This window comes from Megascapheus bottae, chromosome 4 (genome assembly GCF_031878675.1).
Source record: "Megascapheus bottae isolate mThoBot1 chromosome 4, mThoBot2.hap1, whole genome shotgun sequence".
Taxonomy (NCBI): Eukaryota; Metazoa; Chordata; class Mammalia; order Rodentia; family Geomyidae; genus Megascapheus; species Megascapheus bottae.
Genome location: NC_143512.1, coordinates 27319537 through 27346186, shown reverse-complemented (window position 1 = coordinate 27346186; position 26650 = coordinate 27319537). Strand labels below are relative to the sequence as shown.

The 26650-nt window shown below is 39.5% G+C and overlaps 1 protein-coding gene across 1 annotated transcript in view; it reads right to left on the bottom strand.

Annotated features, from left to right (window-relative positions):
* Positions 1-22850, bottom strand: part of Ell2 (elongation factor for RNA polymerase II 2) — a 73237-nt gene extending 50387 nt beyond the window's left edge. The window contains exons 1-2 of the mRNA XM_090331602.1: positions 22539-22850; positions 8674-8721 (exon numbers count right to left, since the gene is read on the bottom strand). Coding sequence (XP_090187728.1) covers positions 8674-8721; positions 22539-22685 — 195 coding nt within the window. The 5' untranslated portion in view covers positions 22686-22850. The remainder of the gene's footprint in view (positions 1-8673; positions 8722-22538) is intronic.
* Between the last annotated feature and the right edge of the window lie 3800 nt (positions 22851-26650).

Below are 26650 nucleotides of genomic sequence, written 5' to 3'. Positions count from 1 at the left end.
GTCACATTGTCAAAGTACAGGTAAATGAAGTGTACAACTTTTATTTCATTTGTGTAAATATCCATACCCTTTATGTGCAAAGGACAAAAAAGGCAGCTGTCGTATGGCAAACTGTCTGCAAAACTAATTGAGATATCTTTGTAAGTTGTTTTCTCCTATAAGGAATGTCAGAGGACTGGGCACCAGTGGCTCATACCTATTATCCTACCTACTCAGGAAGCTAAGATTTGAGGATCACAATTCAAAGCCTGTCCAGGCAGGAAAGTCCAAGAGCCTCTTATTTCCAATAAGCTACTCAGAAAAAGCCAGAAATGGCTCTGTGGTACAAGGGGTAAAGTGCTAGTCTTGAACACAAACAGGCTCAGAACAGTGGTAAAAAAAAAATAAATAAAAAATAAAAGAGTTGCCAGAGGTCTAAGAAATCTTTTTCCTGAAAACAAACAAACAAAAAAACAGGTACAGTCTCATATTAGTGAATCTAGCTATTATAAGAAAACTGAGGGATGGAAAGAAGTCTAGATTTTCAGATTTCATAATAGACCTATGAAGAATTCCTACAGATAAGAAGCACTGATCTCCATGGTAACATATAATTTCTTTGGAAGATGGGGTCATTTGCCATATCTACTTTCTATTTTGTTCATGCTGCAACTAAGACCCCCAAAGTATTTTCCTCTTCTCTTGTCAGCCAACTCTTTAATATTCTTCAGGTCAAATGTGATTTCTTCTCTGAGGTCTTCCTATCACTCTCTTCCCCTTATTAGTTGTAAACTTGAATAAATTAAAATGCTCACTGACCATTTATCACAGGGGTGAGAACAGAAATCTAGATCTGAGGCAAGCTCTTTCATTATGTAAAACTATTCCAAAAAGTAAGAAATTGTAAGCTTTAACAAGTAATGCAACTTGGAAGCTATGGTTTATATACATCAGTAAAATGGAAGTATGTTTCACAGTGTTGCTATGGGTTACAGTTATATTCACCAGATGGAAGATGTATTACTTTTTCCATACTGATACCCCTTCTCATGCTTTTGTCCCCATTTTCCTCCCCAACCCCCTCCCCTCATCTTCCCTCGCCCCAGAAACAGTATTTTTAAACCTGAGGATTGTGGTTCAAAGCCAGCCTGTGAGACTTCTATCTCACAGATAACCACCAGAAAACCAAAAGTGTCGCTGTGGCTTAAGGGGTAGGGTGGTAGCCTTGAGGTGAGCTGAAGAGCTCAGTGACAACACCCAGACCCAAGTCCCATGACTGACCAATAATAAAAAAAAAAGATGATTATAAGAATATATACTCCCCCCCACAAAAAATTATATATACTTCCCCAGCCAGGCCTGATGGCTCACACCTGTAACCCTAAGCTACTCAGGAGGCTGAGATTTGAGGATCCAGGTTTAAAGCCAGTCCAAGGACCTGAGACTTTACCTCCAATTAACCTTTAGAAAATGGAAGTGGGGCTTGGTTCAAGTGTAGAGTGGCTTGTCAGCTCAAGGACAACACCTAGGCCCAGGGGTAGAGTGGTAGCCTTGAGCTGAAGAGCCCAGGGACAGTGTTCAAGCCCCATGACCCACAAAAAAAAGAATATATACTTTCCTTATAATTTTTCCAGGTTATCCAATATATGGGGTATTAATTAGTAATAAACAAGTTAGTCAAGAACGAGCACAGAAATTTTTTTTCCAAGACCTCATTTATATTAATATCTTATCTTTCCTAACAGGAACTCTATATACTTCTACTGCATTGTTGTAGCTCACTCAATCTGTTAGTACTTTCAAGATTTATGATTGTATGTGTACCATATAACAAAATGCTGATAAAGTGTAATATAAAAATAGGACATCTGGTAAAGAGATGCACTGTAAATTCAAATAGCTAATATGTTAAGAAAAAAAAAAGCACATACACACCCTAGAATCAGTGACTCACAGCATTATTTGGTGTGTTAAATGTTGTCTGAAATAATATTTGGGGCTTTGACCTATACTATTATGGGTTTTTTTTTTTTGGTGTTGTTATTTTGTTCTGTCCTGGTTTTCCTTCTTAAAACTTTGTTTCAAAAAGCTCTCACAAACTCATCTTCTGTATCTAGGATAAGGCCTTACACATAAAAATCAAATTATGTGCTTGTGGTTCAAATTTAAAGGATAGCTCAATAATAACAACAGTTGTCAATAATGGGGTAATATTATTTTCCAAGCTTAAAAACCTCAGTAAAATTATTTTTCAAGCTTCAAATACCTAAGTGTTATTAAAGTGACATCTGTAACAGAGATGATACAATGTCATTTTAATTTTTAGTGAGGAGAAAAAATTTTAAAGCCATCAATGGCAGGGTTTTTTTGCAGTTCATAGAGCTTGAACTCTGGGCCCAGCACTGTTAAGGCTCTAGCACTTGAGCCACAGTGCCACTTCTGGCTTTTTCTATGATGAATTAGAGGTAAGAGTCTCATGGGCTTTCCTACTTGGACTGGCTTCAAACTATGAACCTCAGCTTTCAGCCTCTTGAGGAAGAGGATTATAGACATGAGGTATAAGCCCCCAGGTGATGGAAGACTTTATTGACAGACAAAATGTCTGTTTGATAACATCATTTGGGAATAAGAGGTAGAATTTTAATATTGTATTTTATATTTGCTTTTGCCTTTTTTTTGTCTTTCCAGTCCTGGGATTTGAACTCAGGCCCTGGGCACTGTCCTGAGCTTACTTTGTTCAAGGATAGTACTCTATCACTTGAGCTACTGAGCCACTTCTAGCTTTTTTCTGTTTCTGAGGAATCTAACCTAGGGCTTCATGCATGCTAGACAAGCACTCAACCACTAAGCCATATTCCCTATACTATTATGGGTTGTTTTTTTTTTTTGGGGTGTTGTAATTGTTATTTCTTGTAGGTACCTTCAGATTTTAGGTAGAATACTAATCAATGCTATGGAAAGTGATGTAGTTTAGTGAAAGGTGAGCACACACAGTGTGCTCAGGTTCTGGAAATTTGAAATAGCCTTTGATGGAATCTATGGAAAGCTGTGGTCAACAAGTAGTTTCAACAATTGTTTCCCCAGGCACCACACATCTAATCAAAGTCCCTCTCACCTTCTGACACTGTGAAGTCCTAGGAGACAGGCTGGCCTGGGTTTTCTTTGCATTGCTGATGGAAATAGTGGTATCTGCCCATGCGTTTTATATATACATATATATGTATATATGTATACATATATACATATATATATATATACAAATACATATGAGGATGTTTGATTTACTCACTAGTTCTACTTATTTAGGAAACCCATAAGCTAACTTTTATTCAGGTATGGTGGGTGGGGGGAGGGAAAGGGGAGAGAGAGGGATTGGAAACAAAATAGAGAAGCTGGCTAGTTTACAATAGTTTCAAAGTATGATTCCATTGTTGTGATGATGAGTTTCTAGAGGCAGGTTGCATATACCCTTGGCTAAAATGTACATTTTAACAAGCATGTGTATATATTATAGTTAAATATCTTTGAAAATAAATTTTCTACTCTATTAATATCTTACTCAATAAATGTGTAACAGTTCAATGTAAATAATTAAAATAAATGTTATCATTATGAATGTACCACTATATTTAAAAATTTTTTTAAACTAAATTAAAAATTAAAACAGAACTACCATTACAAAAAGCATATAATTTTAACATCCTTCCAGTGTTAATTATATCTAGAGCCAAGAGAATAAAGGTAGCTGTTAGTCAGCAACCTTCTGATCAGACTAACTAAACACAACTCTTGGCAAAACCAGTAGGCTAGCCAAACCAAAAACAGCAGGGGAAAGGAGTATGAGGGAAAGTCTATTATCTAAGAAAAGGGTGGCAGAGCTGAGAATTTATTTTTGTCTTTGCTGCTTGTTTCAAGCCGATAGTTATCTTTGCTTTCCTAGGTACTAAGTGGGGAAGGGAAGGGCAGTCTGGGGGAAGCATATTCAAGGCAGGTTGAAATTGCCTACTAATTTCAAAATACTGTATAATTTAGTCTTCTCCTCAGTCCTTATAAAGTAAAACAAATAATTAGCAAAGTATTCTGAGTCTTGTACTATGAATTTGGAATTTAAATTAAAAATAAATTTAAGAGAAAAAAATTTTACCTGCTCTTTGGAGTTAATGACTCTAGTACAGGAGTTTATAGGACCACTAAGGCTTTAGGGTTGGCAGTTAAATGCCAGTTTAATCTTCAGAAGGTCACTGTACTTTTTGGAAGGCGTACGTTGAGAACTTGTTAGTCCAGCTATTCCTTGCTCATTACTGGAAAAGTGAGTATGACTCAGGGTTGCACCCAGTGTAGAAAATGTAAAGGACATACAAAAATATTACCTATTTTCAACTCTCTTTTTAAAAAGAAAAATTTTCACTAGTAATCCTACCTACTTTAGGAGGCTGAAGTTAGAGTATTGCGGGTTTCCATACAGCCTGGGCAGGAAAATCTGAAGATATATCTCTAACTACCAAAGAAGCCAGAAAAAAGCAAAAATCTGGAAGTGGAGCTGTTTTTCAAGTGGTAGAGTGCTAGCCTTGAGCAAAACAAGGTCACGGACAATGCCTAGGCCCTGAGTTTAAGCCCCAGAACCAACATAAAAAGAAATAATAAAAATATAGAATAAAATTTTTATAAGTACAATACATCTTGATTAATGTCATTCTCCCTCACCTTTTCTAATTTGTTGCATTAAACCTGCTTTGTATAACTACTTAAAGATAACAATGGTATAAAAATGAGGAATAAAATAAACTTTCTTCTTTCTCCTCTCCTTCCTTTCTCCTCTTCTTCCTTCCTCCTCTTTCCTTCCTTCCTTCCCTTCCTTCCCTTCCTTCCTTTCCTTCCTTTCCTTCCTTTCCTTCCTTCCCTTCCCCTCCCCCTCCCCCTTCCTTCCTTCCTTCCTTTCTTCTTTCCTTTCTTCTTTCCTTCCTTCTTTCCTTCCTTCTTTCCTTCCTTCTTTCCTTCCTTCTTTCCTTCCTTCTTTCCTTCCTTCTTTCCTTCCTTCTTTCCTTCCTTCTTTCCTTCCTTACCGCTCTCCAGCACTTTCTTACTTTTCTCCCACCTTCCTCTCTTCTTTCTTTCTGACAGAGAGTCTTGCTAAGTAGCATAAACTGGTCTCAAAACTCATAATTTTCCAATCTCAGCCTCTCAGGTGCTGAGATTACAGGCGTGTACCACTACATCCTGCAACAGTTTCAATACAAAGTTAAAATACAGAGTCAGAAGTATCCTGACATTTATACAGCTTACTTGTAACAAATATTGGATGCATTATGCCAAATCATTCATCTGAATGTTGTATCTTGAACACCTCAATGAAATTGCTCGTGTCAATCCTCCCAGCTACCTTTACTGTTCAGATATGCTCATCTACAGATACTTACAGTCCTTATAAACCTTGTGTCCTAGGTATGGATTTGAACTGTGTTAAGAAAACTAGTTGACTCACAACCTTCACAACGAACAAAGCATTTTTAATGTCATGATCTCCTCCTAACATCCATGAGTTTAGTTATCAGAATTCAATGTTCTTATAGACATTTTGTCTTTCTGAATACAGAAATAAGCTTTTTAATGACTATCCAGAATACCCTCTTCATTAAGAAATAGGAATAGAATGAACTCTAAAAACCAGAACTTTCTTTCCTGCTATAAAAGCTGTTGCCTAATTTATGGACATGAATTTTTGTTCTGTAACAATATACTATTATATTTTAATATTTTAGAATATACTTATTTGGGCATCAAATCCAACCTAGGAGAACATGTTCAAGCAGTAAAGTAAATATAGTTAGAAGCTAATCTGCCAAAATCTAAATTCTGGTCTTCTAAAGACATTACTTAAGAAAAACATCCTATAATTAGTAACAAGGAACAGCATAACCATAAAGTGCTTAGCATAAGTCTCATCAGGGAAACAGAAAATAATTTTAACAAGATATTATCACTTTGAAAGGGCATATTTAATATTGTTACGGTTATGCTTCAAATATGACTGACGGACAATGTAATCTTAAGGTATACAATTTTCAATGATGCTTGATATAAAGGAACAAATAAAATTTCTCACTAAGGAATCGTATCTTTTGTGTAAAATCTAAATTTATATCTTCCAATGTAAAGCTTTGAGTATTTTCAACATAGGAATACCATAAGCATATTTCTTTGGGGTTTTGAAAGCAATCGGCAAAGGCAACATTAATGTATCATAACTCTCCAGAGAAACAGAGGAGCCCTGTATAGAAGACCCTCACATTGAAGGCTCTCGTACTCCCTGTGGGTTGTGCCAACCCACTCTTTCCCCTGTAATGACTCTTTGTTTTTACTAAGCCCCAAAGGGCTGGGGAGAGCTCTGCAAAGGGAAAGGGGGAAGGGCAAATAGAATGCAGCTGCAGACTCTGAAACAATGCTGAGTCCATATATTTTGTTCCCAGTTAGAATAATAAAGAGTAGGGGTTTGAAGAGACAGACCCTAAACAAGCAAGGTAGGGCAAAAGCATCCTATACCTTTTAGTCTGTAATACCTCCATTGTTTATCTATGGTACTAAATCCAGTCTCCTTACATTCATTTGGGCAAGAAAGCTCATCTGCTAAAACTGAAAGATGCATTAAGAGTTAAGTCTACCACTCATTTATAACTAAATTATAATTTATTAGACTAGGAAGAAGAATGGTACTAAGATAAAATGGGGGAGCTGTATACATGGGGGTAGTAAGCTCTGGAGAAAGCTAAGTGGAAAATTTGGAAAAGGCAGCCCCAAGTCTGAAATATAAACCAACTTGCTTTCAATCATAGCTAGGCCCTGGAGTAAGGAAGGACTATGTCTGAGAAAACCATGCCCCTTCAGTGTTAAAAGCTGCAAGAGTCAGAATTCAGTGTTTGGAAGCCCCAGGATAAGTTCTCTATTATTTAGTCTTTCGGTCTTCGTTGTGATGTCTCTCTAAGGAAAAGTCCCATATGTGCATTTCATTAGCTTGAATTCCCAGCTTGGTAAAATAGAGAATTAAGGGGAGGCAGCAGTTCTCACATAAAATGTAGTCCTGCAACTTCTAGTGAGAGAAACACTGCTCAACTTCTCCAGATCTTTCTCTACCATCTGATAACCCTTGACTGATCACTGGGTCTCAAGGACTTTGGCCTGGAACATCCCTTGAAATATTGCTGGATCACTAACATTTGTAGGAAGCTGGGCATTGCCAGGTCAGACCTATAATCTATACCACTTAGGTAGTGAGGGTCAGAGGTTCTTGTTGGAAATTCTCCTGGCTCTTATCTCCAATTAACTAGCAAAAAGCTGGAAGTGTAGGTGTGGCTCAAGTAGCATAGTGCCAGCCATGAGTGAAAAAGACAAGTGAGGCTCCAGATCTCAGTCCAAGTCCCATTATTAATACGCACACATGCACACAAGTACCTAAACCTTCTACATTTTTCAGCAAAACCTCTGAAGCCTTCAATAAATAAACTAAACCTTCGGAATTGTAACAATCATGCACTAAAAACTACCTAAAAAGCTATCTGAGAAAATTAAGAAAAATGGAATTGTTCTAAGTGAAACAATTGGGAGGAATTGGAAGAATTGTTCCAATGAGAATCTCATTCATGAACACTGAGGGGGAAAAAGGACTTCATTGTAAAGCTGTCCTGAAGAAGGAAAGCTCTGACATCCACATAAATATCTCCTTCAATTTAGCATTACACAAATGATTTACAAGTACAAGATCCTAATCCATGCTGAATAATACAATCAATGCAACTCTTGAAATATTTTAGAGTTATAAAGTTTAGACAGATTACATTTATTAACACTGATCTCTTTGCCTTTGTGACATAACAAATATATAGGTTTACAATAATAAAGAATAAAACCTCCTGTTTTGGCTTGCCATATCCTCTATAGCCTACAATTCTCTTAACAGATATTTCAGATCTATGCTCTATATAGTTATCATGTATTGATAGAAATGCATATTAATTTAAGTGAAGAAACAAAGGTTTACCACTGTTTTAATGTTAAGTATTAAAGGCAACAATTTATAATATCACACTAATATAAAATTGTCCATCAATTAAGAACACAAATTTAAAGATCTATTTTATTATGTTATTATATATTATAATATATTTTATTTTGATTTTTTTTCCTGGTGCAGGCTAAACATGTACTCTATCTCTGAACTATATCTCCCAGGGCATTTCAATGCTGCAATAAAATAGAATAGGAAACTTTCTCTACTATGTACACTAGAAAAGCATATTAATTTCTACTTACATTATCTTGCTTCCTAGCAAGCGCAATTATGAAACTAAGTGTACAGGCAGCAAAATTGTATTAATTGTAACAGCAATCATAATTCTAACTTGTATAACATTAGCAATTTTATGGACATTTAGTTGTAAATCTAACATTTACAAAATAGGATGTTTAAACCGTCAGAAATAATGATCTAGAAATGAATTTCAAAATAATTATCTAAATTATTTTTAAATAAATTAAGAAGATCAAAGCATCATAATCAAAAGATGCCAGAAATTTTCACTTAGTCACAATGTTCACATGACTGACTATGTTTGAGTGGTTCAGTAGACACAAATTTTCAGTTTTATAGCATATAAGAGTAATATTAGATTTATTTTTTGCCAAACCAGCAAGAGTACTTACCCCTTGAAGCCCTTGGAACTGAATGGAAGGTCGAAAAGGAATTAAATTCTGTTAAAAGAAACACAAGAGGTAAATCTTAGTTTACCATAACATAGAAATGAAATTACACTTTTAACTCTATGCATTTGCTCAGTGCCATATGTAAAAATCTCCTTTTATGAGTTCTTTTGCAAGCACATTAATTGAAGAAGGCTTGATGAACGGTGTACATTTCTCTGAACCACACAACTAAAAGATATGCATTTGCAGTGTAACTAGTAATGCTCTTGACAAGATTAGAAAAAAAAACCCAAATCCCAAAACAAAATTAGTGTACTAATTCAATTTTATATTAAAAATTCTTTCTTTTCATAGGGGTAGGAAAAGAGAAAAGAACTTTGAAAAATATAATAGACTGCAAGAAAAACAAAAATTTAAGATAGTTAAGTCAATTATAACTTTTTATTTGCTCACATTTCCTCTTTTTATTTATTTATTTTTTTAATTTTTAAGGAGCATTGGAGTTTGAACTAAGGGTTTCAGACTTGCTTGGCTGGTAATCTACCACTTGAGCCATGCCTGCAAAACTCCTTTTTTGCCAGCTATCTTGGATTTCACAGATTTTGCTGCTTGAATCTTGTTCCTCCATATCTCAGCCTCCAGAATAGGTAGAATTATAGGCAGGAGCCATAGATATCCTGCTATAAGACAATTTTTACTTGGGCATCAAAAAATTACTGGTTTTCCTCATGAACTTCTCACCAGGAGAGAGTAGCATTTAATAGTAAATGCAAGTGTAATGTATAAAAAAGGAAAGCAATGCCAAGTGCTGGGGGCTCATGCCTGTAATCCTAACTACTCAGAAGGCCGAGGGTTGAGGATCACAGTTTAAAATCAGTTTGGGTAGGAAAATCCACAAACTCTACCTCCAATTAACCTGCCAAAATACGGGGCTGGTTGCATAGTTCAAATGAGCCAGCAATGAGTGAAAAGGCCAAGTGAGAGTGTGAAGCTCGAAAGAAAGAAAGAAAGAAAGAAAGAAAGAAAGAAAGAAAGAAAGAAAGAAAGAAAGAAAGAAAGAGGGAAGGAAAGAAAAGAAGGAAGCAAGGAAGGAAGGAAGCAAGGAAGGAAGGAAGCAAGGAAGGAAAACAGCACTTCTGTTCTCATCCATACCACATCATAACAACTACAAGTTCCAATTACTTCCCAAAACTTCTATGCAGGCTAAAAGCTCACTGCCAGCTTACAACAACTCTTACACCTAGAATCTTAGCTACTCAGGAGGCTGAGATCTAAGGATCCTATTGGAAGCCAGCCAGTGCAGACTCATCTCCAATTCAGAAGTGGCTTTCAAGTGGTAGTGTTCTAATCATGATCTGAGCCAGTCCTTGAGTTCAATCAAGCCCAATTACTGGCACAAAACAAAAAAAGTCAATCAGGATTTAATAAACAAAAGAAGGAAGAGGAAGAAAAGGTTAGTGCTTCTTTAAGAGAAACTGTCTTTGAGTGGAAGTCCATCCAGCCCTGCCTCTTCAATTACCCTTCAAATTATAATACTGAAGGCTGATTACACTTGGTTTCCTTACTACTCACACACTGCCTTCAGCTCACCTTTAGAACTGAAAAATTCTCCAATTCAAGTTTATCAACTCTTCTGTGTCAAATAAATGCACACTCCTCCCCCCACCAAATGACACCACATACTAGCTCTTCCTTGTACTTAGATACACCAGTACACCAGTGCTCCCCAGCTTTTTCATCGCAGGTTTTATTTTTAGCTTTTGAGCTAAAATACAAACAAACAGCGACAACCAAAACCCAACAGGGCCTAATGACACTATCCAGAGCAGGAAAAGTCCATGAGACTCATTGACAATTAACCACCAAAAAGCTGAATTGGCGTGGCTAAAATAATAGAGCTTCAGCCTTGAGGGAAAAAGCCAGTACCTGTTTGATGACAGAATCTCTTCATTCCTCAATTTGCATTTCCCAAACTGTTATTTACTTCTGACTACAGGACACTTGGCATTAAAAACTCTCAATAAAAGCCAAGCTTCAGTGGTTTATAGCCACTCAGGAGTCTGAGACCTGAGGATCAAAGTCAATGCAAGCATGAAAGTCTGTGAGTCCAGCAAAAAGCTGGAAGTGGAGCTGTGGCTCAAGTGGTAGAGTGCCAGCCTTATTCAAGAAAAGCTCAGAGACAGTGCCCAAGCCCTCTATGCACACAAACTCACAGACTTTCTCCTTCTCCTTCTCCCTGCTTTTCCTCCCCACCCCCTGATAGGCAGCAAACTTTCATTGACTGGCAAATACTAAAAAACTCCCACATTTGCAACCTCCCTGATGACACTGGCACCTCTTTCCTACTTTTCTGGTAATGGCATTTCTATCTTCTTGGTTTTTCAGGCTAACAATCTTGGTTAATTTAGTTTCTTTTCCCACCACATTCAATTCCATATTACTATAATTATAGAATTTCAAACCCAGAACAAGCCTTGGAAATTATGTACTGTATCCATCCTCCATTTTCAGTCCTTGAACTCCATTATTAATGATACTGTACACAGAATTCTGGGCTGAACCTGCCTATTTTGCCTTGCTACTTCGTTTGTACTACCTTGTGCTCCACACATATGTGCTGCAGGAGATATGAGAGTGTGAGGGCTTAATCCCTCAGACCAGAGTTCACCAATTAGTTGGGGAAAGCTTGAGAATGATGAAGCACGAGGCTAAGCACTATCAGGAAATGCCGTATGGATTCTCAAAAGGGAAAAAAGAATATGAGTAAGAATAGATACTAGGCAAGTTGAAAAAGTAGATCTTGAGTAGCAGATTAGGAAAAACAGCTCCTTGAGTAACAAGCAAGGAAGGTAACAATGGGTACCATGTGAGCATAGGGCAGGTCTGTGTGTATATGACATTCTTTCACACTGAGACCTAACACAATGGGTAGAAACTATACCTCCACATTCTTGCCTAAGCTCTCCTGTACTCCACAAATTCTCTGGTTTTACTTTTTCTGTTACAGAATAAATACAATGTTTATTTAAGTTTCACACCTCAGGACTTTGCCCAAATTGCTTATCTTGTGAAATTACTCTTCTTACTCAGTCAATGATGAGCTGTAAAGCCTTGTGTGAAATGTGATGAACAACTCCCAAAATGGGTGTGGGAGAGGAGTTCTTTCAGCTATATATAAATAAGATGGAGAAAGATGGAGTGGTGGCAGGGAAAGTAGCTTGAACACTACTCCAGGTGATGCTTTGGAAATACTGGAGTTAAAGAAAGGTCTAAATTAGTCTATGTGAGTCAGAGGCCAACAAGAGACGGTGGACCAGCAGACATTCAGAAAAGAAGAACAGTAAGATGTACAGACAGTTAAGTATCAAGAACCAAAGACAAAATTATATCCAGGCTTTAGGACTATCCGTCATCAGCTCTAGCCAGTCTGTCCCAGATGCCCTCAAATTAAGCTCTTAGTCTCCTTTGAAGGCCCCTTGACCTGGCATCCAGGTTAATACCTGTCTTTTTTCAAGAACATCCAAAACATTCAAATGGCTAGTACAATCTCTCTCAGATACCACTTTACATATCCCACCACCCACAGAGGCCTACCGTTCTCTCTTACTGGTTCTAAAGTGTAGCAAACTGCTCCCACAGAACTCTAATTACTCATACATCTGACTTCTGCAACAGTAGGGCAGCTACAAAGAGTAAGTTCCAAAAGTAAAAAACATTCTAAGGAAATACCTCAAGCATGTTAAGTCTTTAGTCTTGCTTAAGGTGGAGACCTAGACTCAATATTTACTTAAAAATATACTTGAAAAAGCAAGCCAATTTTACAAATCAATTATAGATGACCAAATATGATGTGATATGTTTTAAAATAAATTTTATCTTTGGGAGGACATTCTCATTGGAAGTGAGTCTGGGTAGAAGAACTTGAAACTTTGCTTTTTAGCTTTAAACATTTACACCAAGTAGTTTTTTGAAAATTAAGTAACTTTAGGGTTTAACTGCACAGGAAGAGGCATAAGTTAGCTAATGATCTGGTATCTACACCCAAGAAGCACAAGGGTAGATTGGAAAAAGCTAGGGAAACTCCTTAAAGGCTTCAAAAAACAATAAAGGTGGTCAAAAGATTCTATTAGTAGTATAACTGTTTTAGTCCTTGAACTAACCATCTACAAGTGTTATGAAAAGGAAGAAGTGTTTTTTCTTTCTTTTCTTTCCCTTCCTCCCTCCTTCCCTCTTTCACTCTCCCTCCCTTCTTTTCTCTTTCTTCTTTCTTTCTTTAGTTCTTTCTTGTGTGGTCTCTGAAGAGTTTGAACTCAGAGCCTTAGCACTTTCGAGGTAGGAGATCAACTACTGGGATTCAAAGAGAGAATATGTTTTAAAATTACAACTTGATAAACTGTAGCATCTAAGTCAATTGTTACAAAGGAAATCATTAGGAAACTATATACTTGGAAACTTCATAATCATCTTGTGGTTTCAAGATCACTCTGGCACTGGTGCATAAACTGTGGAAGGTGGGGGAGTGGGGACTTGAAAGCCAGTTGGGTGTCCAGGGCAGTGATTGTGAAGGGATTGTTTGGTGATTGGGACTGGAAGAGTGGTAATCTCTGGGCTTACATTCTAGATATTTTTAAAATTGACACAACTTGCTGATGGATACATTTGATCTTGTCAATTCTTCACAACTCAACTGTGCTGTCACTAAGATGGAGAACCTTCAAATGGTATGGGCTTAAGAGTATGCTTTGTTTGGCTGTAAGTTTAAGATGCCTATTAAACTTCGATGAAGGCAGGGTATGTTGAAAATAAGTGGTCATAGTTGAAAAGGTTTGATCTGAGGTAAACATTTTCAAGTCATTAATATATAGGTGACATTTAAATTCATGCAAGCAGATATCAGATAGTAAAGAAATACAGTAAAGACAAGGGAGCTGGGATCATCAATATCTAGTGGCCAAGCTAAGCAGAATATGTCAGAGCAAAGAGGGATAGGGGGAAAGGTGGAAAGATGTTTCTAATAAGATCTAATAATCAACATGATGAAATACACATTTTATTAGAGTTCCACTAACTATGGTAAGATAGGAAGAGAGATGATTAGGAACAGCACCTGTTCAGGTGTACTTATCAAGGATTTTGTAATTAGATACTATGAAAACAGCTGGGTGAATGATGGCAAGTAAAGGTATTATTTATCCTCAAATATAATCTTTTTCTTTCTAGATGTTTCTCCTGAGCATTTTGTTTTTTTTTGTTTTTATTTTTCACCCGTTTACCTGTTTCTATTTTTCTTACTTCTCTTTGTTGTTGTTTCAGTTTGTTTGGTGTCAGTACCCAAACTTCAACTCGAGGCCACTTGCTCTAACTTGGGCTTTCTTGCTCAGGGAAGGTATTCTACCACTTGAGTCACATATTCAGCCTGTCATTTTCTTGGTTATTGGGAAATGTACTCTCTTTCACAGACTTCAAACCCATGTCCTCCAGGCCTCAGCCTCTTGACTATCTAGGATTACTGGTGGAAGTTATCAGCATCCAAAAAAAAAAAATCTCTGTTTTGGTGGCAGACTATCCACCTTTATCTCTAATATCTCATCTAATGTCTGGCACACTTCAGAAGATAAATAGTTTTGCTCAATGATCAACTGTATATTTCACAGTTTTAACTCTGGTTCTCACCTCTGAATCTTTTATTAAAGAGAAAAAAATCTTAAAATAACCAACAGAGTTTTCACTACACACAAGCATTTTCTGGTTCTTTGAGGCATTGTGGTTTCTAATAAAGGAGCCACAAGCAATAAAATTGTTATCTTAAAATATACTAACACTTAGGTTCCAGATAAGCATATTCATATCCATTTCTCTGGTTAAATCTTACAGGAAAGTGTGAGCCTGGTTCTCCGTCTGGCAGGAGTTCACAATTGGGTGGAACCGCCCTAAATTAAGGTCACCTCCAAGGTGTAAAAACATAGCATTTTATGCACTCAAAACATAGCATTTTATGCACTCTTGACTGTTTCGTTTGTTTTTCTTAAGGTACTCTCAAAAAGGAATTAGGACATCAAAACACCATCACAGGGGCTGAAGATTCAGCTCAAAGTAGTTGAAGTGCTTATATTATATTCCAAAACAGGGAAAGGAAAGCAAACAAAAAACTCCAATCAAAACAAAAATGGAGTTGAGTAGAAGTTTTTTTTTTAAAAAAGGTGATCCCTTCAAGGCCTTTAGGAATTAGTTTATTTCTAAATGAAATTTGAAATGTAAAGTTATTAGCACATAGATAATTCTGAAATCCATGGGCTTAAATAAGCTTACGTTACATAGAGATACTTAAGTTTCAGCAGTCACTAGGGACAGAAACCATGGATGTTGAATTTCATCTGAAAATTAAATCAGGTTTATCTATTATCTATGCTCTCTGTTGGCCTTCAATGCAATCTACAGAAGCTTGTTACCCTAAAAAAACCCTGTCCAACCTAAAATTTTTTTCAAATTTCACTTTTAAAAATATGTAAAATTGGAGTCAGGAATAGTGCTTTCCTAGCATGCACTGATTCCTCAGTGCCACACACACAGAAAAAGCCCAGTGTGTTGGGACTGGGAGTTTGGCCAGAGTGGTAGAGTGCTTGCCTAGCATGCACAAAAGCCTGGTTCAATTCCTCGGTACCACATACATACAAAAAAGCCGGAGTGGTGCTGAGGCTCAAGTGGTAGAGCTCTAGCCTTGAGAAAGTTCAGGGACAGTGCTAAGGCCCTGAGCTCAAGCCCAGGACTGGCAAAAAATAAAAAAAAGAAAAAGCCCAGTGTGGTGCTGTGGCACAAGTGATAGAGTGCTAGCCTTGAGAATGTCCAAGGACAGTGCTCAGGCCCAGGGTACAAGCCCCAGAACTGGCCAAAAAGAAAAGAAAAAATATCCAAATATCCAATATAAGACATCAAGCAATTGTTACAGTATTTCACCTTGTTATCTGATATATGGTATATATGTGTATTTGGTTATTTGAAATCGGATGGGGGGAGGGGGAAACAAGATGAGGGGCAGTGGTGGGGAAAGAGAAATGGGGACAAAGTCATGAGAAAGGGTATCAATGTTTGTGAAGTAATGTACCTTCTGTCTGGTGAATATAATGTAACTCTTCTAATAATTACAATAAAACATATGAAAAAAAAAGACATCAAGCAATCTAAGACTGTTCCATATATCTGTCTTCCTCAGGCTGCAAAATATACCTCTACATTCAAAAAATCTAATCAAACTTAAGTCTTTTGCTTATTAAACAAAACACTAAACAAGTACTTGCCAAAGTGGTACTCATCTTTATTTTCCCCACCTATATACCCACATGCTTTGAACTGCATCTGCCTTTCTTTCCTATTAAAAATCCAAGGATGCTTTCTAGATGAGTAACATAAGATTCCTCAAGAAGAAAAGCAGTTCATGTCCTTTGTCTAACAATCTAATTACTATTAACTAGTAGCCAAACGCCCTGACTATAGAGAGAGGTCAATTCAAGGTACTAGTTTGATTCATGAATCTTTAAGAAGCTTATAGCAGAATAAAATTCTCTATCTTAAGTTACCAACAATGGAAATGGAAGGTAGATTTTACCTTTATTGGCAAAGCTTTAGAAGAAACATTTAAACTAAAGGTTCTATAGGATTCTCAAGAGCCCTAACAGTACAACAGAAATTATAGATAGGTAAAGATATAAGAAATAAAAAAGAAAAGGAGAAGATGAAGTAAAGATGGGGGGGAGGAATAAAATAACCACAGAAAGAACTTGTCTTTGGTAAACCTGATCTGATTCTTATGTCTTTCAGCATTAATTTAGCTGTGGAAATATAGTAATTAATTTACAGTATTTTGTTTGAGGCCTGCTTTTCTAGATTTTTACATGTCATAGGAAATGTTGAATGGAGCTTTGGTATGCAAGACAGTTAATATGGGTTGTATTATATGCTGCTTTCTTTATTGTAAAACTTAGCTTGCCTTCAGTGTGGAATGTCTTATAAGACTGGATGAACTCTGGTGCCAGTTTCTGAACCTCTTTGTGGCAAAGAATAAGGTCACTGCAAATTATTGAGGGACCCAGCTTTGACTCAGCTAAGATGGTCATTTTCCTCTTTCTCCAGGTTTTTTCACCAGTTACCTAACAAGCCTAGGAGCACAGCTTCTGTAATTCTTTACAAGTGTAAATGGAGCAAATGGAAAGGCTGAATCTGGTGATTGTCCTTGGTAAGCTTCCATGAAATCATTCCAAGAATTCTATACGCCTTTCCTTTTAAATTCTTTTCTTGAACATGATCCAATCCTTCACATATGTTCTTTCTTTCTCCTCCCAATTTTGGTGCCAAGATTCCCTGTCTATCTTTCAAGGCAATCTGGCTACTACTTTTCTTAGGGAGACATACCCTCCAAGGCTTGGAGCAAGTGACTGGGCCTTAGAATACACTGTTCAAATACTGCAGGTTAGAGCACTTGAATTTCCTGACCAAAAGCATGTTGCCAGGGAGGGCTAATAGAAAGAAGCTGAAAGACAGACAGGCTAACCTATTTAAATTAGATACGGCTGCATTTTTGAAGTAGACAAATGGAATCTGATTTAGCAAACTTCATGACTTAATAAACATGTCTGACAATGATGACAATGCTGTGCTAGCAAGTCTGATACTAAAGTGGTAGGTAGAGGAGAACACAGTCTTCTGTATTTATTAGATGAGATTGTTGAAGGTATGTACAGGCACAATTGTTTGTGGGCTAGAAGAAAAAGAGAAGGAAAAAACAGGGTGGCTCTTTTCTATGTCTTAAACCATAGTGAAGCCAATGTTGAGGAATTCACTTGATAGAAAGACTGAGGTGGGGAAACATCTGCCCCATGACTTAGAGAGGCAGAGATTAAAAACCTCGTAACATACTACACAGAGAAATAATTTATGTTTTGTAACAAAATAGCAGTTTTTTTGTACACAGAAATTAAGTTCTTCGTGAAGAATTAAATGAAAATACATGTGTATAATTTTAAAAAACAGTAACATTTTCCCAAGTAACACTAATCAAGGGAAGAAAATTTATTTCAGTAGAAATGGCAGGAGAATGTGTTAAGAGAATCCCAAATAAGGACATCTGCTTTCTGATCTTCAAAGATCCCTAGAGAACAAATAGCCTCAGCATCCAAACACAACCATACAAGACGTTTTAGGCAAGCATTTGAGACACCACCTTGGATTTTTTTTTTTTTAATTCAAGACTCTACCATTCGAGCTAGCATTCTACCTCTTGACTTCACTCCCAGATAAACTTTTTGCTGGTTATTTTGGAGTGGAAGTCTCAAATTATTCTCCCTGGGCTGGCTTCAAACACTCCCTTTCCAGATCTCAGCCTCCAGAATAGCTTCGATCATAGGTATGAGTCATGGACTCAGCCACTAGCATGGGTGGATTACCTTTTAAACTTTAGGTAGCAGCAATGACAAAAATCTAAAAACATTACTTCATTAATATTTTATGTACACATTACTTAAATGTCAAAAGAAAGCCATTTATACTACTAAGGGAATTACCTAAACTATATTGCAAAATATAGTTTTAAATATAATTTTAGATGAAATAAAATCCAATGGAAGTTATAACTACAGTAATATATGTTCATTTACATATACAGTACATATGCAGATCACACCAATTTAGGTAGAATATATAGCTATAATTTGTGATTTTATTAAATTTGTCCTCTTGTTCAAAATTATGTGTATTTTTTCAAAGCTTAATGTCCTAGGCTATCGTATTAGCATATTTGAATTTTTAAATAAATAATGAAAATAACCTTTCATTTAACATTTTATAGAATTGATTTGAAACTGTTTTCCATATTCAAAATGAATGGAAAACATCACTTGGGATATAGTTGCTCTAACCATAACTTCCATTCCAGGACTCAAAATGTCCCCCTGTCCACTTACAGAAGATGCCAAAATCTGAAAAGTAGAAAGCTTAAATAATACAAGTCATGTTTGTTTTCTGAAACATTGGGGGAACTTGTGATTTGGGAGAAAAAAAAGAAATATCCGTATTTTTGAAGCTTCTCCTTCCATGAACACCCTAATAATTTATTATACTTAAGCCATAGCTAGGGCTTAAGTTCCTGAATTCACTTCTGTGAAGCCCTAACTTAAGTGGATAAATAAAAAAAATCAAATGGATAACATGAGAAAAATTATCTGTAGCAATAGAGGGAGTGAATTTGCTCCAAGCATAGGATATGCAAATATGCTAAGAAAATAGTACAATGAAACTCATTTGTAAAATTAGTATCCTCTAATAAAAATTTCTCAAGATATAAAAAGTGTGAAACATAAAAGATATACTGGACTTATTTAAAAAAAAACACTTCTCTGATACTTCATTTAGCAAATGAACTTGTTGAAATTTCTGCACCTAGAAAGTCATTACAAGAAAGAGTACTAGTCATCCACTTTGTATTGTGAAGCCACTTGGAAGCCATTTGTCATCAGCATCAAGCATTCTCCTATACTAACATAGGAATGATGTAAGTTTTATATGAGAAATAAAAAGGTTTTTTCTTTTTCCTCCAGAGAGAGCAAAGTTAAGCATTAGAAACATTTCCCAATTATCAACACCTACCAATATATTTCCAAACTGCAGCCCTACTACTGATAGTGAAAAAGATCACTCTCACCAGGGCCCATGGGAAGTCCTGGTCTGGCTGAACCAGGAGAAAAGGCCCCAAGGGCCTCAGTGAGCGGCTTGGCAAAATACCAGAGGATCCTAGAATAAGTAACAAAGTCATCCCACCCTGCCAACCAATCCCTCATTTCTTGACCTCTTCTCACTTTTTATTGATTAGGCTTGACATTTTCATCCTAATTTTTGCTTGCTTTTCCAATCCCTTAAGAGGTATTTCTGTTGGTCAAGTGACAGTAAGGCCTGAGCACAGGAGTTGGTGAAATGAGAAACAAGTCAGTATTCAACTAGAAAGGCCAAGTCAGCTTATTCAATCTCTCACTCCAATTGTGTTCTTGCTCCTTCCACCAGTTGTGTGTTTGGTTTTGTTTTATTTTTGAGAAAAGGGAATCCTAAGACTCCACACTTCAGCAGAGCTTAGGGACTTGGAAAATGTCATTTCCTTTCCCTTTATTCCCTTTGTACAAATTGACCAGATCCATTCATTTGCATGCCTAGATAGGGAAACGCTAATGATAGTAATAGGCAATGGAAGTGAATAGCAAACAATGCCATTTTATCTCTCTTTCAGTACATTAAGAACTTAAAATAAAATCAAGACCTATGCGGTGGTTTGAGAAAAAGAAAATGATTTTGTTTTCTGGAAGAAACTGGTACATAAACATCAGAGCTTTAAGAACTTTGATCCTAATCCCAAATATGAAAACACTAGAGTACAGGAGGCAGGAATTAAGAATACACACTGGGAAGAAAACAAAGCATCTTCTTGTACCTCAGAGGTCAAACACATCAGTGAATATTGGGGGCATCACTTGTCATTTTATTCATCCTAAGAAACATCTCCCTTCTCCAAGTGACCTCACCCCAGTATATGGTAGCAACCTGACTGCTCACCTGTTTCATTTCCTTGTTTCCCAAGGTGGCTAGCTGAACTACCATTTCCAGTGATGCCTTTGCATCACCTATGTCAGTCTTTCTCTGGCCACTAGATCTGTTTCTGACTGGAGACTGGCCTCCTTCTACCGTCTTCTTTTTCTATCCCCTGATCTATCTTTTCCTCCACTGTCATTCTTCCCCACCCTTTCCTACAAACAGGGAAGCTTATCTCTCCATCTAGCAGGGCGGAGTTTCTCTCCCCTATCTCCTAGGGTTCCTCTACGTCTGTATCTGGCTTCCCTCACAAGCGCCTCCCACCAGCTCTCTGGTGCCTTCACTGCAGGTGCACCTGTCTGGGAGTGAAAACTGGCACCCAGTTTTGTTTTTCTTGTTTCCCACTGCAGCTGTACTGCTGGCTATAGAGAGCTCTCCCAGTCACATTTCAAGTTCTTTCTCAAGCATTTCGTTATGTGCAGTTAGATATCTCTCTCCCCATATAAGCACTTCTCTCTGTTGTCCTTTTAGCCTCCCACCCACAAAGTTGGTGAGTGCTTTGTACCATATGCTTCTTTGGCCAAAACACATGTGTTCTAGTGTGTCCACCCAATTCTTCTGAATGCCCTCCTAACAGTTAACTTCTGAATCTCCTGAACATACCCTCTTATGTGAGAGGGGTGTGTGTGTGTGTGTGTGTGTGTGTGTGTGTTTAAGAAGCTTTAACCTCTGCTGACCCAGGTTTATACCTCTCTGAGGAGGTTTTGCTTCAGGCTGTTTTCTCAGTATGCACTTTAAGTGCCTGGCACTAGTGGGAGCTCAACAGATGTGTGTGTGTGTGTGTGTGTGTGTGTGTGTGTGTGTTTTTCTTTTCCTCTACTTTTATCTGAATAAATATGGGAGCCTGCGTGTAGTGACGTCTGCCCCTCTGAGCCTGTTTCATGAGACCAGTTAGAGCACGTTTCTTGGTATGGACTGGGCTATTTGTCAGGATGCTCTGTGGATTACATTTCCCTCTAAGTGTGTCTCATCTTGGGAGCACATCGTTATTGGTTCCCCATATGGTAACCTATCCTGCACTCCGCAGTGTACCCCCCTCCTCTCTCTCACTTTCTCTCCCTCTCCCTCTCCCTCCCCCCCTCTCTCTCCTCCCTACTATGTGTGCATAAACGGCTGTCAATGTTTCTTCTTGGTACGTTTCTCTTCCTCCCTACCCCCTCATCAACGTGAAAGCGTTTCTGGCTTTGTACTGGGCCGCGTCTGTGTGCGGAGCTTCTCTGTCCTAGAGAAGGGTATGGCCGCAGCTCGCTCTCTCGGGAACGCAGGGCAGAGGCAGGAGTAGGTGCCCTGAACTGTACGCTCATTCTACTCCACCCTACTTTTCTCTCTGCCCCTCTCCCCTTCTCTGTCAGGCTAAGCCCCTCTTCTAAAAACTCCAGAGTCCGTCCGGGACACTGTGCGTCTTTCGGGTAGACGCTGAGCTTCCGAGAAGTCCTTTCCCCAGAGCCCCGGGTCCTGCTCTGGCACCGGTGTGGGTGCGTGTCTGCCTGCGGTGCGGGCTTCCCGGGGATCGCCGGGCGCCGGGAACGCAGGCGCTGGCTGGGAGACCCCGAGTCCCGGCGAGCGAGCGCAAGGTGTCCCCCGACCCCGCACTCGGAGCGCGGTCGGGGCGAGCACGCAGCCTACGCCCCGCCTCTCCAGACAAGCGCCGGTCTTCCCCAGGCCCCCCGAGCTTGTGTCATTTACCCCCCTACCGCCCCAACCACACACACAACCAGACGCGGATAGCCGGCGATCCGGTCTCGGGGGACGGAGCAACCGTGGACCCCGAAAGCGCGGACAGCGGGTGCGCACGGGCGCTCCGGTTCTTTACTGGTTCTCCGCGCGCGCCCCACAACCCCACCCCACCATGGACAGCGTGGCCCGGCCCACTCCTATCTCCGGGGACCTCTCGCCCTCTCCGGGACCCATCTGGCCGGGAAACCCGCGGGCGCCGTCGGAAAGTCCCGCAAAAGCAGCCCAGCCCGGACCGGGCGGAGGCTGCCTCGGCCCCGCCGCCAGGGGCCGCCCGTCCGCTAGCCACCGTCCCAGCGCCCCCCGCCGCCCCGCCGGCCCCGGAGCCCGGCGGCAGCGACCCTGCCCCGGTTCGGTCCGGCCCCGCCGCCGCAGGCGCTGACGGCAGCCGTGGCGAGCCAAGGCTCGACCGGCCCCGCGCCAGGTGCCCGGGCACGGAAGCACGGCCGGACGGCGAGGGGTGCCCGCCGCCGCCCGGATCCCGGCCGGCCGGGCCGCTCGCTCACCTTGTGGCTCTGGTAAGTCTCGAGCGCCCGGATCGCCGTCTCGGTAAGCTTCACATGCAGGACAGTGATGTTGTCTTGCCCCAGCCGCCCGCAGGACAGCCCGTAGCGCTGCTCCTCCCGCAGGCCCGCCGCCCCCCCCGCCGCCATCTTAAACTTCCCGGGGTGCCACCGCCGACGCCGCTCCGGCTCTAGCCTCCACTGCGGCCGCGGCTGCTTGGGCTCCTGCAGCCGCCGCCACAGCTACGGCCATCCCGCTGCTGACGTACTGTCATAGACTGCGCGCAGCCAGACTTCGGGCTGCCACAGCCGACACCCGCCCCACCCTCGGTCCCAAGCCCCGCCCCGGCTCCTCCTCATTGGTCTCTTTCCCCGCAGAGCCGCCCTCATTGGCCGCCCTCCAGTTTCCCTCAGGGGCGGGGCCCAAAGTCGCCGGAGTTTTTAGCTCCCGGGACGGGACGTCCCACCAGATGAGAGGCTTACGTCGGGGTGACGTGCGGAGTTAATCGCCTCTGACGTCACGTCTAGTTGCCTTGGCTCACCTGCTGAGTCTGACCAGACAGATTTGGGGATCCCCTGCGAATTGGGTATTCAGGTTGCCAGGTCCTATGTATCGAAGTCCGAGGCAAGAGTAGACAATCTGTCTGCCAAGCCCCCTGATGGTCCTGAGTAACACTGTCCGCCTCATTTGAGAGCTTGACGAGGGACCAGCGAAGGTTCTGTGCCTTGACAGCTGTGGAAACTTGGGGAGGGTGTATGCCTCTAAGGAGAACATAGTTCGTGGGTGGACAGTCTTTGAAACTGTCTTCCAAAACAACTTCAGATGGGATTAGGACTCTCTAATCCGTTTACTTTAAACTTGAGATGAGACAATCAATCCTAGTCTTTGTTATGCTAAATTGGATGGAATAAGTACAAAATCATGCTGAGGGTTTAACTGTCTTTCGTGTGATGGAATTGGGATACCAGTGACTTGAACTTCAAGGTCTTGATCTCATAGGAACCTGGAATGCTTCTCTGGAGCTCGTCATGGATCCGGATTATGGCTTGTTGTTGTTGTTGCTTAAATGGATATGGAGAGGCTACTCTGTAATCTTTCCAGAAGAACTAAAAGAGTAGAACTGATTTTGACTTGAATAAAAAGAAACATGGATATCTCTAATTCTCTCCTCCTGTCTGAGTTCCTCCCATCTTATTTGACAGGGCTGCGGGAAAATTTAGCTAGGGTTTAAGGCTAATTGTGATGGGCTGTGGAGGCTAAGTGAAGGAGACAGGAGCTTAGGCGTGTGGAGGCCTTGCATGCTTTCCATTCTCTGTTTATGCTCTGTGTGTAGGTGTGTCCTAAGGAGAGAGCCTAGAGTCCTCTTCAGGCTGTGGGTGGATAGAGGAGGTAGGTAGATTCCCAAAGAAGGTGGGTAACCTGGCAGCCAGAACTGCCAGATAATAAATCACTAAAAAATGTGAGAGCATACAGCATCACTTTGAAATGCACGCATCATTATTTTCCTTTTAAAATATAGGCATTTATTGTTACCCTCAGATTACAAAATTTTAGGTGTTTTGTTGGGATTCCCCAGGAATTTTAGATAATTTAATCAGTATTTCTCATTCTGTTGAAATGGGATTCGTGCTAGGATTTTTCTTCGATGATTCCACACACTCCCTACACACACCTCACTTTTTAAATTCAATTCCTCCAGCATTCTACCCATACAATATAAGTTTCCAGAAGGGATTCTGTTTCCATATGATATGGGTTAAGTGGAAGGGAACACCTGCGCCAAGTCTTGTCTCATCACAGGAAAGCTGTTTGTGAGTTAATTTCAATCCATTAGAGTTTGCTAGTGTTTAGACAGGATTAGCACTTGTTAATTTGAGTGTTAATACAATAACAATATTAGTACAATTCATTGAATAGGAAATTAAGACAATCACAAAAGTAGATTAGGAATTTTTCTTTTAGAAGGGAATAAAAACTTTCTATTTCCTCGTTCTCTCAGCTTTGCAAAAAACTCTTATCAAATAGTTCATATGTAAGTGAATTATAGCATACAAAAGGAATTCTGTACTTTCATTCTTTTTCTCTTCTTTGCTTTGTTTCTGCTTCTGTGCTTCTCTTCTTTATTCCAAGGAATTGACCATATGGCTAAAGTTTTAATTATTTGAAAGCAGTGTTGGAGATGGGGAAAGTGGAGCTCAGAGTTTTGACCAGAACAAGTAAAACCTGCATTCCATTCTCTTTCCAGTGAGGGTGGGTAAACCCCCGCCCACAGGAAGTCCTAACTTAGTCTCTTACTTAGAATTTCTGATGCCATCCTAAGGATGGGGGAGAAACATGAGTGGTTTTTCACTGTCATTTTCAAGTTTCTAATCTGTGGTCCTTTACTAAGAACTAATTTTTTTTCCTCAATTGTGGTAGCAAAATTTCCTCATGCCATATTTTAGTGGGTCACAGTTCTTTCAGTGGGTAACACAGAATTTTAGTGAGTTAATGTTTGCTTATATTTTTCTCCATTTGAGTTTTCCTGCTGTGTTAGGAAGCAATGATCCTGTGTATAGTGATAAGATAATCTAGTAATGTCTCTTAATTGATGCCTCACAGGCATAGGACACATTATGCCTACCTGAATCAGATGGTCAAGTTGTGCTGCTCCTGTTCATCAGTGTAATTAGTTTTAAGTTACTCTTTGGGAAATTTAACATTGTAAACACGTTTTCTGTACCTTTATTTAGTTTAAATAACTAAGCATTGAATGCTTTCTAAGTGTAAAATGCTGTGAAGAATAAAAATTTTCCATATAAATGTGGTGAATGAAGCAACAACCCCCAAACAATGAAAGCAGGAGTGTGGTTCAGTGGTAGAGTTCTTGCCTAGCATGCACAAAACCTGGGTTTAATGCCTCAGTACCACATACACAGAAAAGCCGATCTGGTGCTGTGGCACTCAAGTGATATATATAGCACTAGTCTTGAGAAAGCTCAAAAACAGTGGCCAGACTTTGAGTTGAAGCCCCAGGACTGAGGGGAAAAATTAAAGCATTAGTAAATGCGAATTTGATGATATTAGTGGCAAACTCAAAAATTCTAAGAAGTCTAGAGAAGTGTGGTAGAAATAGAAGAACTTGAATACCTTTGGAGGGCTAAGTAGATGGAGAGAGGCCAACTAAAAATGATCTTCATAATCATGCTAGCTGAACCCTTTAATTTTATGAATAAGGAAACAGAGATCCCACTAATTTTAAAGTAACCAGCCTGCTCCATTATAATCAGACAAGGCTGGGTCTGAATCAGCTCTTTGAATGTCTTTGTAGCTATACACACTGATGACTCTTTGGCTTTAACTCAAAAGAAACCTATTAATCTACTAATGTCATAAAACAAGGTTGGAAAATGCATAGATAGAAGTTCTTTTTTCCTTAGAATTCTCCCTTTGGTGTCTCTTATCCCCTATATCTGAACTGTGCCATTGTATTGCTCTGCTCTCCTCTTTTAAGATTTTCCTAGACCTGTCCAAAGGTATTCTTCTTCCCTTAGACACATTTGAATGAACATCACTGGCCAGATGCAGGTAGTTCATATCTTTAATTCTACCTATTCAGGAGGCTGAGATCTGAGAACGGTGGTTAGAAGTCAGCCCGGGGAAGAAAGGACCAGAAGACTTTTATCTTCAATTAACCATCAAAAAGCCAGGAGTGAACCTGCGTCTCACATGGTAGCATGCTAGCTTTGAGTAAAAGAAGCTCAGACCAGTGCTGAAGCCCTGAGTTAAACCCTAGGACTGGCACACACACACACACACACACACACACACACACACACACACACCGTTTATAGAAGAATAAAAACTGTAATTTCTGTAGTAATAGTTTAAGTACATGATGTGGAAACCCAAGTTTCAAGCTAAATTATTATTGTATAATGTGTGAATGTTTTCTTTTGTTCCAATTCATGTAAGTATAAGAAATAATACATCATTTATATTTATTATTATTACTACTGCTATTATTATTTCTAAATCTGGCCAAGTTCCCTTATCTTACTGAGTGGTAGAACAATAAATTCAAAGATCATACATGGATACCAGAATACATAGATGATTCTGTATCCATCACTGT